This window comes from Megalops cyprinoides, chromosome 25, assembly GCF_013368585.1.
Source record: "Megalops cyprinoides isolate fMegCyp1 chromosome 25, fMegCyp1.pri, whole genome shotgun sequence".
NCBI lineage: Eukaryota > Metazoa > Chordata > Actinopteri > Elopiformes > Megalopidae > Megalops > Megalops cyprinoides.
This window is the reverse complement of record NC_050607.1, coordinates 1,019,571-1,034,570: the sequence shown is the minus strand read 5'-3', so window position 1 is coordinate 1,034,570 and position 15,000 is coordinate 1,019,571. Positions and strand designations below refer to the sequence as shown.

General features: G+C 45.7%; 1 protein-coding gene and 1 long non-coding RNA gene across 5 annotated transcripts in view; both read left to right on the top strand.

Moving 5' to 3' along the window:
• LOC118771620 overlaps positions 1–1,101 on the top strand; it is a 1,586-nt gene extending 485 nt beyond the window's left edge. The window contains exon 3 of the long non-coding RNA XR_005004616.1: positions 760–1,101. This is a non-coding gene — a long non-coding RNA (uncharacterized LOC118771620). The remainder of the gene's footprint in view (positions 1–759) is intronic.
• Positions 1,102–7,092: 5,991 nt separating this feature from the next.
• etv6 (ETS variant transcription factor 6) overlaps positions 7,093–15,000 on the top strand; it is a 24,721-nt gene continuing 16,813 nt past the window's right edge. The window contains exons 1-2 of one of the 4 annotated variants that reach the window (XM_036520217.1): positions 7,093–7,434; positions 12,440–12,566. In XM_036520217.1, the coding sequence (XP_036376110.1) occupies positions 7,402–7,434; positions 12,440–12,566 (160 nt within the window). In that variant the 5' untranslated portion in view covers positions 7,093–7,401. Of the gene's footprint in view, positions 7,435–7,722; positions 7,828–12,436; positions 12,567–15,000 lie in introns of those variants that run through there. The other 3 variants (XM_036520216.1, XM_036520219.1, XM_036520218.1) reach the window with 3 other exon arrangements.

The following is a 15,000-nucleotide window of genomic DNA, read 5'->3' as shown; positions in this document are numbered from 1 at the left end:
AAATTTGAAATACAATTCAAGGTGGTAAAATTTGACTCCTGCTATAGGACAGTTACACTTTGATTCAGTATTGTCTCCGCTTTTAGCCTAATCTTCTTGTATGCACTTTCATAACTCATTCTGGATAAGAGCATCTGCAAACTGACTAAATGTACATGTAAACTGTCATACTTTGACAAACAAAAATATTCAACAGAATCAACCCAAAAATACAACTGATTTATTTTCTTTAGTGTAGTTCAGAACACTTTCCACTTGAAACTTCCTTTACTTGGTGTTTGCGATTTTGAATAATTTCATGAAATGATATAGTTAATGTGTTTGAGTAGTGAAGCTGTGGTTGCTGAATTTTCAAATTTAATTTACTTCTCTGCATGTTGTTATGTTCTGTATATATTGATCTTTCCATTCTTTCCTAGTGCAGTAAAACAACTACATAAGTCTCCTTCCTTGTTCCATTTCAAAATAATGTCATCATTCTTTTCCGCTTGCTTTCATAACATGATGGCATCTAGGCTACATTATAAGGAAATAGCCTGCGTGTTTGCAAGGTTTATAAGCTTGGTGCTTAACAGAATGGTGCTTATTTTGTATAATATTGTATATTATGCAAAGACTCCATGGGATTGTGAGAGTTTTAGCATTATCTCCTTTTCATACGCGCATTTGTGTGTCGCTGTAGATGAGTGCATCTGCTGAGTGTGAATGTGGCAGAGATGGTGGTGTGTGCACCGGACTGACCGACACTCTGTTCTGCAGGGAGGAGGAGGCGGAGCTGCTCCCAAGGGCAGGCCACTGGCGGAGACGCCGGTGTGCAGCTCCAGTGCTACGCTAACAACACCTGCGTGAAGGCACTGACCTTGAGGCAACGGGCCAAAGTCCCAGACTAACGAAGCACAACCAAAACTACAAAAGCTATCTCCACGTACCCTTACCCCCTCGGTCTTCATGACCATGAAGACCGGCTTCTGGATGTCTGCGTTGCTTGGTTCGGCGGGACAAGGGAACCTGCCGTTAAAATAACAATCCCAACTAAGGCAGAACGCATGATTTCCTTAAAAAACAAAACCAAATAAAAACAGAAAAACCTTGCAACTGAAAGCAGATTGTGTGGAGTTTTCTTTTTTTTTAAGAACACACTGTACAGCACACACACTCTGAAACATTGGTTAATGCAGTTACCTGTTGACTATTTTTAATTGAATGATGTAAACAGACACTTAAAAGGCCATCAGAGTTGTTTTTGAAAATGAACCCAGGGAAAGTATTAGAGGTAATGATCTTATGATCATATGACTTAGAAAACATGCATGACTTACAGTCATGCATGATTGCTGTACCACTGCTGTAGGCTCCGAGGGTCCGGGTTGGGGATAATTCACAGCAGTGCACTGTGGGATTTGCAGTGAGAAAACTTGCCGTTGGTTGCATGTGAGTGTAGTGGAGGACTGCATTTGTCTCACTTCCGTGCTGTTGTGTGAATGCAGAGGCTGCCAAGTGTTCGCTTGGTGATTCCGTAAAGCTTTGCATGAAGGGAAAACCCTTGTTTGCATGTTGCAGCGGCTTCACTGGACCTTTAAATCATTAAAGAGAATCCATCAAAGGGAACTTTGTAAAAAAACACCAAAGCTTCTAGAGAGGGTGGAGTCTTGGCATTTCTTGTATTAATCTGAAGCGTTCCGTTTACAAGGTGCCACATGATGATATTCCAGTCCCCCCACCCTGAGTCTGTGTGTGTTTTAAAGAGAGGAGTGAGAGGAGCTGCTCCCCAGGGCACCTCGCTGTGTGTCCCCTGCCCCGGGTGCGAGGGGGTCTGCGTGCCCTTCTGCTGATAGGCAGGGAGGCCAGCAGGCGGAACCAGGCAGCACCACCCTGTACTGGAGAGCGCTGACCTCAGAGCACCACCCTACCACACACCCACCCCTACCGCACACTCCTCCTTCCACACACCCACCCCTACCGCACGCTCCTCCTTCCACACACCCACCCCTACCGCACACTCCTACCACACACCCACCCCTACCGCACGCTCCTCCTTCCACACACCCACCCCTACCGCACGCTCCTCCTTCCACACACCCACCCCTACCGCACGCTCCTCCTACCACACACCCACCCCTACCACACACATTACATTACATTACATTACTGGCATTTAGCAGATGCTCTTATCCAGAGCGACTTATTTCAATTACAGTTTTTTTTTTTTACAGTGTTATCTATTTATACAGCTGGATATTTACTGAGGCAAGTGTGGGTTAAGTACCTTGCCCATGGGTGCAGCAGCAGCGCCCCTGTGGGGAATTGAACCAGCAACCTTTCGGTTACGAATCTTAGCCACTATGCTACACTGGCGCCCCTCCCCACCTCACCAGGTGTGTATAATGCACACCCACCCCACTGCTTAACCTGCCCTGCTTAAACATAGATTACCCAAACCCACAGGCCACTTGGCTCACAACCAAAGAGGAATTTTCCAGGAAGTGTGAAATTTGATCTCAGCTAGCTTGTCTTTCTGAGCTTCCTTGCCATTCTGATGATGATGTTTGAACTTTATGAAACTTATTTGTGTAACTACAAGGTGGAAAGGAGCAACCACAAGTAAGGTAGAGACTAAATTCATATCATAGTTACATACTACCCAATTTTAATGGTAATTCACTATGCTATGAAAAGGAACTGGTTCAATTGCACCAAGTTGAGGCACCAACCAGGAAGAGTCAGAAAACCATGATGAAATGAAAAGGAATGAACACATGTTCTCTGGCTGTATTCATTAACATTCTCAAAGTAAAAATAACACATCAGTGGAGAAAATGTCTACCTTATGTCTACCTTTCAATGCTTACTTTTTTTCTCAAGTATTAGCTTGAGAATTTTTCTGAATTTGTTCATTTTTCTGGTCTCCACAGCTGTTTCTGTGTAGGAGTGACCTGTGGAGACCACCTCTGCTTCTCTGTACTGCATGCTTGCCCCGTTTTTCCCTTTTTCCCTGAGAAAACCTTGAAACTAAAACACCTCTGTGCAGTTTTGTTTTGTAATGCTCATACTCTAATCTACACTTTCTTCCGCTCAGGTTGCAGACTTTGCTTCTGTTCCATAACCTGCTGCTCATTTGTATTTGTGACAAAAGAATTGCAATGAAGTTAATATTTGCTTCCGGATGTACTTTGTACTCCACAGGTGGCAGGTAGAGGATCGTTGTAGAGTTCACATTTGTGTTGACAGTTCTGCTACATGTGCAGCGGATCCCCGACATGCTGCAGTCTGGCAGACAGACACACCTTTACGATTACCGATTTATTCCTGGCTCAGCCCAACTGCTGGACAAGGTGTGAACTGACATATGACACAAAATAAAAGATATCATGTCATAAAAAGATGTACTGCATAAAGTAAATTGCTTTTTGGTATACTGTGAGGTACATTAGTAGCAGCTATGCTGAGAGAGCTGGCATCAGCTAGCAAAGTTAGCTAACCATTACAGCTTCATACAAATAAACAGATGAGCTACAAACCTAAATGAACCTTTTTAGAATATTCTGCAAGAACAACAGACACAATATTAAATTGTCGGCTAAAATTGCACAAAACCCACAAGCGGGGAATGGAAAGTAAGCACAGTGACACGTGTTGCACAAAATGTTAGATTCTATCATATCAGCTCCACGGGAAGAGCCTGCTGCTCCCTGCCTGGTGTCTTCCAGACACCACCCTCACACCCTCACGTTTTTCATCATTCTGGTGAAAGAAGGAGAGTTATATTTGAGGTGGATCTCTGGTATGTCTTAGTGACGCCTTGCTTGAAAGCTTGCTTGAAAGAGTTCCACATAACGGCCGCTCCCGTCGACACTTGGGAAGGCTTTGGTGATCAGTCCCGTGGGTTGTTCGTATCTCATAACCCTGCTGTCTTTGAAAAGTACGAGGTTTCCAGGTTTGAGGTTTGGCGTCTCACACTGGCACTTCTGACCTTGCTGAAGAGTGGGTAGCTACTCGCTTTATCAGCGGTCCCAGAAGGCGGTAGCTAAGCCTTGCACCTGTTTCCACTGGTTTTTGAAGCTGTATTTGTTGTTAAACTCACCTGGTGGTACAGGTGGAGAGCCCACTTTCTGAGGGAGGAGTAATTGTGGGAGTGAGGAGGAAAGGAGGCTCAGGATCAGTCCATATAGGAACCAGTGGCCTTACACTGATGATCACCATCACCTGTGCCATGAATGTGGCGAGCACCTCAGGAGAGAGGCAGGTAGATGCTGCCTGGAGTAGCAGTGGATCAATGTGGTGCTGATCATCCAACCCCAAGCTCCTCCCATGTGAGACTGAGGTGGGTAGAACACCCAAGTGCAGCCGTGGTCATGGTGACACCTCACAGATACCTTTCAGTGGTGGCTTCTAAAATAATTGTGTTCAGTAATGTATTTTCCATTGAAGAACAGCCACTTCTTTTTCTGTCTAATCTTGTAAAATATTTTTTAGCTGCAACCAGAGAGATAGGTAGAAATCTCTTTTGTGGACCAAATCTATAAACGTCTGAAGTAGATCCAAGAAATATTAGGGTTTTATTTAAGCAAATATTAATATTAATTCCTGAATTGCTGAAATAATTAATCTGGAGGGCTGGTGGGTGTGCTCATATTTCTGTTTTTGTCCAATAAGCAGGTCCGAAGAGTCTGGAGAGATTTCTGGTACAGAACCCATCACTTTTCCTGGCATGACCTGAATCACAGATCTCTATGTCTCTCACATGTTAGAGACACCACTACCAAAAGAGTAGCATGAATGTGACCCCCCCCCCCCCCCCCAAACTAAACATACACCATGTACACTTATACTCACACACACACACACACACACACGTATATACATACACACATGCGTGCACACACACACAGTACAAAAACAGATGCAGGCTCACACAGAAAGGCATACTGAAGCGAAAGAGGAGAGACAGAAAGAAAGAGAGATGGGAGGTAGAAGAAGAGCGTTTGACAGAGAGAGAAAGAAAGAGGTGAAATAGAGTGTGTGACAGAGATGGACTGAGAATCCATAACAGCTCATGGACTGGGCAGCCACAGGTTATGGATCTGAAGGAGATCTAACAGGCCCCCTGTCTGAGGAAACACAGCAAGCTGGTTAGGATTAGTGCAGTACTGATGTTCACTCAGTCTCTGCTGAAAATGTATTTAAATTCACCTTTGCCCTTCAAGCCCCCAAACAGTATAACAATTAATCAGGCATCCTGTAACTATGAGCTAACCGGACTCAGCACTAACACTATGACCTTCTGAGAAGCAGGGCCCACCTCTGGTGCTGCCATAATTTATTGTGCCACTGGGGGGCAGTGTGTCCCATGGTGTTTTCACGGATAGCGGATGGTTATGCACTGTCATAGATCTCTATGGATTATAATATGAAACTGATGACACTGGACGCCATCTTTTGAGGCTAAAAGCACCTTGTAGCCTCTACAGACTGTACATGCTGTCTGTTTCAGCATTGTTTGATATTTTATATCACCCTTGATATTACTGTGAAGAATAGGACATACAAAAGCATGCCAACAATAATGTCATTTTCCATTTGAGATTATTACTGACTAGCTGTGAGGCACATGTGCTCTTTGTGGCTTCAACAGTCATAGCCTTGAGTCCTCCCCACCATCCAGGAGAACAACTGGAGATAAAAGAACCCCTTCAGAAGACCAGCAGGAGTTTAAAACTGAGACCACAGGAGGAGGAGGAGGAGGAGGAGGAGGAGGAGGAGGAGAGGAGCCAGACTCTGAACAGCCTGAGTCAGGGGTCTTCACTGTAAACTGCAAAGGTGCATATGTGCTCACCTCACTGGCTGTGTGGAAAAACCTTACGCCAAAAGCAATTTAAAAGACACCATACAAAAATCAATAAACGAATAAAACAATGTGTGTCCGCTTGCCGTGGCCCCTCTGCCAGGTCTCCTGTTGCCTCCTGCTGCAGTGTGAGGTGCTGGTATCGTCATCAGCGGGCTAATCACCACCACTTCCAGCACAACTGATGATGAAAAATTTTAAATTTGCAAAGATGTGATGAAAATTTAGTATTAAGCAACATATTTTAAAGCGAGGATATCTTTTTTATCGCTTTCAGGGAAAGTTCCACATTGTTATGAGCATTAGAATGGAAAGGGGGAAGAAGCACTCTCTATAATAATGAACATATTATTGAACAAATGATTTGGTAATAATTTCCTAATCTGTGTCATAAAAGATGACTCAAAAATATCTCAATGGGATGTATGCATGAAATCCATGTGACTCTTTATTTCATAATTATTTAGGTTTCACAATACAAAACATATTAGCATTAAGGAGTTAATTGATCAGGGACTGAAGATTTACCAAATATGTCATCTATAGTAGCGGTGCATCCTTCAATGTGGCAGGGACCACTGCATAATGCCTGGCTTCCAAAGGCTGTGCAGAACCTCAGAAGTAAACTTGCAGGAACTGAGACAGAGGTTAAATGTAAGGTTCATGGGTAGGTACTGCGGTCACTTAGCAGATGCTCCTATCCAGAAGTACAGACATACCTGCCCATTGTCTTTTCCAGAGGAACAGACATACATTCCATATTGTGCTTGCATAAGGGTGCTAACATGGGGGTAAAGGTATATAAATCTGATTGTCTGATTGTAATGTGGAGCCTCAGCTGGTCTATGTCATGTTTGGGCATGTACTGAGCTAGACTAGGAAACACCTGTGATATTCTGCACTGTGCTCATTCAATGCCTCATCGTGGCTGTTACACCTTAAACCATCCATTTTCAGAGGAAATGATATTTCATACATGTGATTACTTAAATATATTACTTTAATATACACAGCTGATTAAAGACTAACGCTACGCGGTGTGCGGAAATCGAGATGGGATCTGTAGCGTCGAACACGTTATTTAAGCTTCCTCTTCTCCCTTACAAAGCGCACATAGTTGTTTTTCTATGGACCTCGTGTTCAGTGCCTCGGTTCCTCATTTCCTCAATACACCCCTGTAACATGAGCGTCAGTTTCCTGGTTGAGTTCCCCTTTAAGGGGGCAGCGCTCAGTGCTGGGAATTCACGTCATTTCGCCACTTAAATACCCAAATCAATGAGCACTGCGTTGTCCGCCTTTCAGTGTCTGTCTTCCAGGAAGAAACTAATCAACACCACGCAAAATGTAGCCTGTCGCACAAGAACAAAACAAAGAAGTTCCATTATTCCTCGATGGGCGCGATTTCTGCGCTGAAATATAAATATTAAAGTTGCGCGTGACTCAGATGGAACCTGGTGCAAGTACCGGAGTCGGATGTGGATGATTTTCTGGGTTATTTCAAGGAAAAAAAACGAGGAAAGGAAAGTGGGAAAAGGAGAACTTCCTGGATTGACCAAAACATGTCCGAACCCCCGTTGCAGAATAAAATAAAGGTATTTACGGATTATTTTAACTCGATTGCGTTTGAAGATGCGGACTCGGTGTGAGATGCGCTTGATCGCCTCGTATCGCTGAGAAGCGAGGCTTTGCTGTTTGTTATCATCTGTTGCAGACGGGCTCGTTTCGCCGCCGTATCGCGCACCGCGCTCGGTAAGTGCCGTGCTGTGCAAACCGATCCCGCTGCACCACGAGTAACTCTGTCCCTGCGCACTTTCCTTACCCTCCAATGTGCTGCCAAATGTCACCTCGGGTTTAGTGTACAATTCGGATACAGTCTTAAAACACGACATAGAAAATACTGTTTTCATTCTCTGATTCAGTTGACTAAATCAACTTCTGTTGTTGACCTAATGCATGCAAATGGAAGTTGCATCTAAAACACGAAGGTAGGTGAGTGTAAGACTTTTTGAAATAAATGTTATCCGCATAAAATAGTGAACACCGCACCTACGTACAGTTTTTATTAACTTGTTTCACTTTTTGGCGTGATGATGTTGTAAGATCTTGTTGTGAACCGTGGACGAGTTACAGTTTAAATGCTGTTCATAGTTTGTTTTGTTCAGCTTAAGACTTGAACTTCAGACTCGAGGAAAAGTCCTCCGGTCAGTGGTGGCTGGCGGTGTCTTTTTCACTTTCGTAGCGCCTTGGCTTTGACGTTCCAGTTATTTTACAGTAAGCCGAGTTTTGCACATCTCCCAGTGTGCTTAGGCAGTAAACAAAGACAATTTCTTATCACTTGGGAAAAGTCCCACCAATTTATTGTGGTGAGATGTAAACATTTAATTTTAAATGTGGACTATTTGTCATTGAAAGAACAAACTACCAATAATTAACTACATAGGAAGTCGTGTGGTTGAAAATTAATGAAATGCTGGAAAGGTAACCAGGTATGTGTAGAGTGCCAGCGTCTTAGACTAAAGTGTGCACTGTACTGAATATTTCCTGTGCGGTATTCCTCACAGACAGCAGTGTGCCTTCCGCGAGTGCTGGAGAAGCAGCAGCCTCAGTACAGAGAGCAGCACTGTTCTTCTGGCACTCGCGCTTTATCCCTCAGAAAGGGGGAATACGGTTACAGCTGTGTATTGGCTGCTTCATCAACATTTCACATTTAGCCATTTTAGCACTTTGTACACAGTAGTCTTGGCTATGCCCTCCTTAAACGGCACTTTGAAGGTTGGCTTCTCAAAACTGAACTGAACTGAACAATCTGAGAGGTAAAAGAGACATTATTAACCCACGTAGTAAGTGTGCCATGTGGGTCTAGGGACTTTTTGCCCCTAACAGCTGGTCCAGCCTCAGCCCACTGCAACCATCCTGAACCAGGGTAGATTCTGATTCAGGATCTGTGTGTGGGAGCAGAATTGATCTGCATCCCTCAGCACGGCTCTTCTGCACTCATAAACTCTGATGAGCAATTATAATTCCTCATCTCTGTGTGGTGTCGAGTGACACGCAGGGGACTGATGAACGGGGGCTGCTGATTGGTGGGTTGTGAGGAAGGCTCTCTGCACCTGCCAAAGGTCACATGGGTTTCAGCTGCCATTCACAGCTTTGCATTGCTGTCCCACAACCGATGTGTTCAACTCTATGCAAATTTATACAGACTGGTTGCAGATGAAATTTTGAATTTCCATTCATTGTGAGCAAGGACTACAGTCAGCCCGTTGTGATGGTGTACTCTGCTGTAACTCACCCCAGGGCTTCAGAGAGAGGAGGGGGCACGCGCTTTTTGGCTGACCCTGTGTCGTCCAGCAGAGGTCAACTAAGCCTGAACAAGTCCTTATCCTGTGCCCCAGATCCATACAAAGCGTGTTGTGCAGTGACTCCCAGCTGTTTTACAGACATTGAGCATGGAACAGGACCCAGCCATAGGTGCTGGTCTCTCAGCACTAGGCTGAAGATTGCCTAAAAGTGACAGGCGAAAATCACACTGGACTGATCTGTATGTGGGACAGGTACAAAGGGTCAGGAGTGGTTTCCTTTGGCATAGTGTTCTGGTCCTCAGGATGGGACAGAAGGCATTTCCATGTAAAGGGGAGCTACCCACAGTGACCCTTCCAGAGATGAGTGTGCTGTAGCAGTCCAGGAGAGGGAAAGCCTGAAGTCCAGCAGGGATCTAAAGTGCAGAGTCTTTGGTGAGGATGGGAATGCATGCACATGTAACAGAGCTAACGTTTCAGAGTCATGTGACACGTTGCCGGGAGTAACCAAACATGTGTGCTGATGCAGTGTGTGCTCCCTGCTGCTTTTCAGGGGTAATTTGTTTTGATCACATGTGACGATTATAAGATTAGAATCAAATATTGTGCTGGTGAGATGCTGGCACAGACTTGGTGTAAGCACCGCCAGTCACAGTAACTGCTTGTTACAAACAGTGAAATTTGTGGCTAATGCAGTCACTCAGGTTATTTAAATTACAAATCTTCTCCCTAATTCCAGCCTCAGAATGCAGGCCTCTCCCCCGACTCCCTGACTCCCTGTGGTCTGTGCCACGCACAGAGCCCAGCTTGAAGCCCGCGCGCTCACACAGGTTGTGTAACAGTGAGCTGCTCGGCAGCACTTCAGCTTCACAGGTAAACTGATACGTTTCAGGATGCCAGGTGGAGCCCGTTTGGCTAATGAACCCGGGATCCACGCTGAAGTGTACATGGCAGGTCTTCATCTTAAACGTGCAGTTGGTTTAGTGTAAAACTCAGTAGCCTTGCTATTTCCACATCTGACAGAACTCCATGATCACACACTGCACGCTTTTGCTATTTATAGAGCCCATCCGGACACAGCATGCAATGCACTCTCACACCTGCCTGCTGCTAACTGGTGCAGATACAGAAATTTCACAAGACTAATTTGTATCCATGAATCATTGCAGCATCGTTGGAGAGCACCTGCATAGGTGTACTTTTAACGGCACTGAAAGTTGCCATTTGCAACTGGGGAAAAACAATGGGGAGTGTTAACATTGTCATATTTTGTTGCCTAGCAGCACCCGTATCCAGGGTGAGCTACAGTATGTGTTTATTGTAGGGGGTATTTGGTGAAGCAGGTGGGGATAGGGGCATTGCCCAGGTATACAGCAGCAGGTGGGGATAGGGGCATTGCCCAGGTATACAGCAGCAGGTGGGCAGGTGGGGATAGGGGCATTGCCCAGGTATACAGCAGCAGGTGGGGATAGGAGCCTTGCCCAGGTATACAGCAGCAGAGCGTCTGGGATTCAGTCCTGCAACAATGCGTTTACAGGGTGGCCATGTTTATAGTCATATTGGGGAGTGAAATCTCAGCCTGCAAAGTGTAGTAAATATGGTTTACATCCAGAGTGTGATGAGGCCTATGGGTCGTTTCAGTGATGCCATTTCTTTCCAAACCGACACATTTTTCTCGTGAGTTGATATCTTGGACTCTCTATCCCCATTGTCACGTGGCTAGCGAAATATTCTGCATTAGCATTCCACGTTGGGTATTCAGTGCACTGTTGTAGCTGAGTGTGATGTCATACGTGTCAGCTTCTAGGGCTTGGTAAATTTGAAAATGATTCACACCTGTAAAACGCATCCACACACATGTAGTGATCGGAACAGGAGGGATATCTGTGTGCGCTCTTTGCAGTGATGGCCAATGGGACCAGGGTGATCAGGGATTGGAAATGACTGTGGAACCAAGAAACAAATTTCAAAGCCCTTGTCATGTGCTTCCTTTCCTGTGTGTTTTGTAGTGTTGTTTTAAGGTCACCATTTTGTGTGGAATTGAAGATGAAATTGATGGTCGAATTGTGGCCTCAGTGGTGTTGGCAGCAGAACGTTGTTGGTCTAACCCGTAACCAAGTCATCCCAAACACTAAACAGGGTACAGACTACCTCTCTGCACTCAGTGGGAAAGAGGTGGATTGTGGGTAACTGGCCTGTTTCCACCACAGAGATTGAGATGCCCTCTGACCTTAGCAGGAGCACTGGCTTCAGTAGGTTTACTAAGCAACAGAAATGCAGGTGGCGCATCGGCAGCTGGGAGTTTTAGAGAGGAGTGTTTACATGATTCCATAGAAATTCCTATCCTTTTAAAAGCCTGATGTGAGGTATCGCATTCTTAGAGCGGTTCTGTTGTTGCGCTGATCAGTTTCCTTCAGAGCCTGAACGGCGAGAAGTGCAAGACAAGGTGTGGGAAATTCCTGGAGATGAAGGTAATACGTGGGTGGAGACGTGGTGTGTACACTCAGGGTGCTGCTGTTTAAAATCACATGATGAGAGAACTGCTGGAGTTACTGGAGAGCAGAAGCTACCGTTTGCCTCCTTCACTGCAGCTGAATGGTTTTGCCCTCACTTAGTCTTTAAAGAAACTGCAACATTTGCCAGTTATTTATCTCTTTATGTGGGAATTGCTAATATTACAGATTTGATTATTAGCAGACACTCTTATCCAGAGGAGTATTATAGTACCATGAATTTTTAAAAACAAGGAGCACTTCAACATAGTGGGGAAGTTGCTGTACACAGCCTTGGTTATGCCACTCTTTTTTCATGGACATATGGACTGAATTCTGCGCTTAGCCCCAATTTATTAAAACATTTATGACATTACGGTTACCTTTTTTCACCTAATTTCCTGTGAGTGTGTATTCATAAATCTCCTCTGATCTTTGACACATGCCGTGCCCCTTTGTGGGTAATTTTCGCCACTGTTTCATGAATACAGAGTGCAGGGTATCCTTCTCCATCAGTTTCGCATCTGCACGTGTCTCAGAAATGTTTTCCTTTGATATTCAGCGTCCAACCAGGTGTGCATACATATATAAACATGAGCCTGAGTTTGGAGTGTTTATTTTCCTTAGAATGTGTCAGATGGGATTATTGACACTTCCTAATTGAAATGGGTGGGAAAGGGTTTGAATTGAACGGTCTTGTGTCCCGCGCGGCGATGGGGTCGGCTGTGTCCCCTCTGATATCATGTGTTGACTGGGTGTCGCGTGGTTTTTAAGGTATGCACTGTTTCTGTGTCTATTCATAGCAGGAGAGGATCTCATTCAGTCCGTCAGCCAGCCCTGTGCCAAACTCCACTTCCTCTCCTGTTCATGTTCCAGCATCCCGGCAGGCCAGCAGGATGGAGGAAGAGCCAGGGCGCCTGCCTGCACACCTGCGTGAGTACAGCACACACACACACACTGATACACACACACCAGTATACACACACAGAGTAACACACACTAATATACACACACATATACACACACTGATGCACACACAGAGTAACACACACACACGCGCGCACATACACACCACACACACACGTGCGCAGTCTCAGAGACACGCGCATAATATTGCACATACACAGATGAGCTCACTACCAGCACTCAGGCCAGAGGAAAGAGCAAAATAATTGATTCATGTCATGAAAATGCTTGATTCATAAGCTCTCAGGGATCAGAGTGAAGAGTGAGGCTGATAAATGGCAGCTTGAATATTAAAAAGCGCAGACTCTGACTCACTGCAGTCGGGTTAAGCCCGTGGGTCATGGAGTACAAAATGGCTGATGGAGGAGATGCTGTAAGAACTCATTGCTTATGCGTTGCATCCAGCTATGCAGCCAGTGTGCGTGCAGGACAGCAGGGCCTCACTGACACGTTGGAACCAACAACCTTCTGGTTATAGGTGTGACTCACTGGCTGCACATGCTGCAGGGAAAGGCAGTGAGTATGTGTCTCCAAAGGCTTGTGTGTTATTAGAGTGCGTGAGTCTCTTCTCCTTTTAGCTGTGCGGTTTGAGCTGTTTCTAAACCATTAAATAATCCAAGATTATTCGGATCATGAGTCATTAAACAACCTTAGAGACAGGAGACAACATAAGTACAGAGGTACGTGCAGGCTGAGTTACGGCCGGTAATAGGAAGTTTCTAGATAACTGCCACCTGAGCAAGGCGTTCTGTGTTTATCTTGAGGCCTGTTTTCCTGCTTTCTGCCTCATTGCCTTTCATTGTACAGGCGTACAGTATCATACTGCTCCATGCTCAGTAATCCGTCCGCTGACGTGACCTGGCAGTGCGTTCTGGGTGACTTTCCTGGAAGAGGGCTAGAACTGGCTGCATCCGATACGAGTCAGTGTAACAGTGGAAGGCTTTAGGCTGCTCAGGTCTAAACTGTGAAACTGACTAATGTCACTGTAAAATACATATCTGATCAGTGAGCTCTCAGAGGAAACTAATGAAGTCCTTGGAAAGTGTTTTCTTGGATGTATACTGCACACATAGCAAGTAGATGGACTTTTCAAGGTTGTCCAACCAAAGCGTATTCCCTGACTTTATGGTCTGTGGGGGAGTGTCCTTTGCTCCCTCAAATAAAGCAGGTAGATGTTTCCTTCCTACACTGCTGTGAATGGCATTAAGCTTCAGGCTGAAAGGCAGCTAGGTTAGTGGGTGAGCAGGTTGGTTAGTGAGTTAGCAGCTGGGTTAGTGGGTGAGCAGGTTGGTTAGTGAGTTAGCAGCTGGGTTAGTGGGTGAGCAGGTTGGTTAGTGAGTTAGCAGCTGGGTTAGTGGGTGAGCAGGTTGGTTAGTGAGTTAGCAGCTGGGTTAGTGGGTGAGCAGGTTGGTTATTGGGTTAGCAGCTGGGTTAGTGCGTTAGAAGCGTGGTTATTGAGTTAGCAGCTGGGTTAGTGAGTTAGCAGCTGGGTTAGTGAGTTAGCAGCTGGGTTAGTGAGTTAGCAGCTGGGTTAGTGCGTTAGAAGCGTGGTTATTGAGTTACCAGCGTGGTTATTGAGTTAGCAGCTGGGTTAGTGAGTGAGAAGTGTGGTTAGTGAGTGAGAAGTGTGGTTAGTGAGTGAGAAGCGTGGTTAGTGAGTTAGGTAAATGCGAGTAATGCACGCTGGCGTATTCAGGTGGCTGAAATGTTGCCCATGTGCGCCGAGCGCGTGAAGCATTTCTCGCTTCTACTTCCCTCTTTTGTATTGTTGAAGAAAGAGGAAGTGCACTCAACCGCCGGCATTCCTGCCTGGTCCCGCTGCCTGCGGAGGCAGGGCTGGGCTGGGCTCGCGTGTATCGACTGGTTACTCCACGCTCAGCTCCCAGTGCGGCTCTGCCACTCACACTCACCTGTGACGAAACGGCCCGAACGCTCAGCCTCTCTATTGTCTGGAGCTGTTAAGCGCAGAGACGTTTTGCCTTTTTAAGGCCTGGATTCAGTCCCAACTGCCACGGCACCTGAAGGAACGGCACTGTCTGGTCAGAGGAAAAGTCAGGTGCGCTTGGCGGTTCTGATTGGATCCAGCGGTGAATCTGTCCGTTGTGTCTCCTGTTTCAGAAGACCAGTCCCCAGCCCCCCAGCCCCCCACCTCACTTCACATTTGGTGATGACACCCCCTGACAGGGAGCCATTGACCTTCTGAAGACCTGGGGCAGCTGTGTCTCTTTGCTGCTGAAAGTGTAGTAAAAGCACTAATAATCTGCTTTGAAATACTGTTTCTGTTGCTTCCATGGCGTTTCCATGGCTCCTCTGTCTCAGGGCTCAGCTGTGCCTGGTCATTCATCAGTGTTCCTGCCGTTGGTGCATTTTCAGAGGACTCTGTGCCACACACCTGTGATCC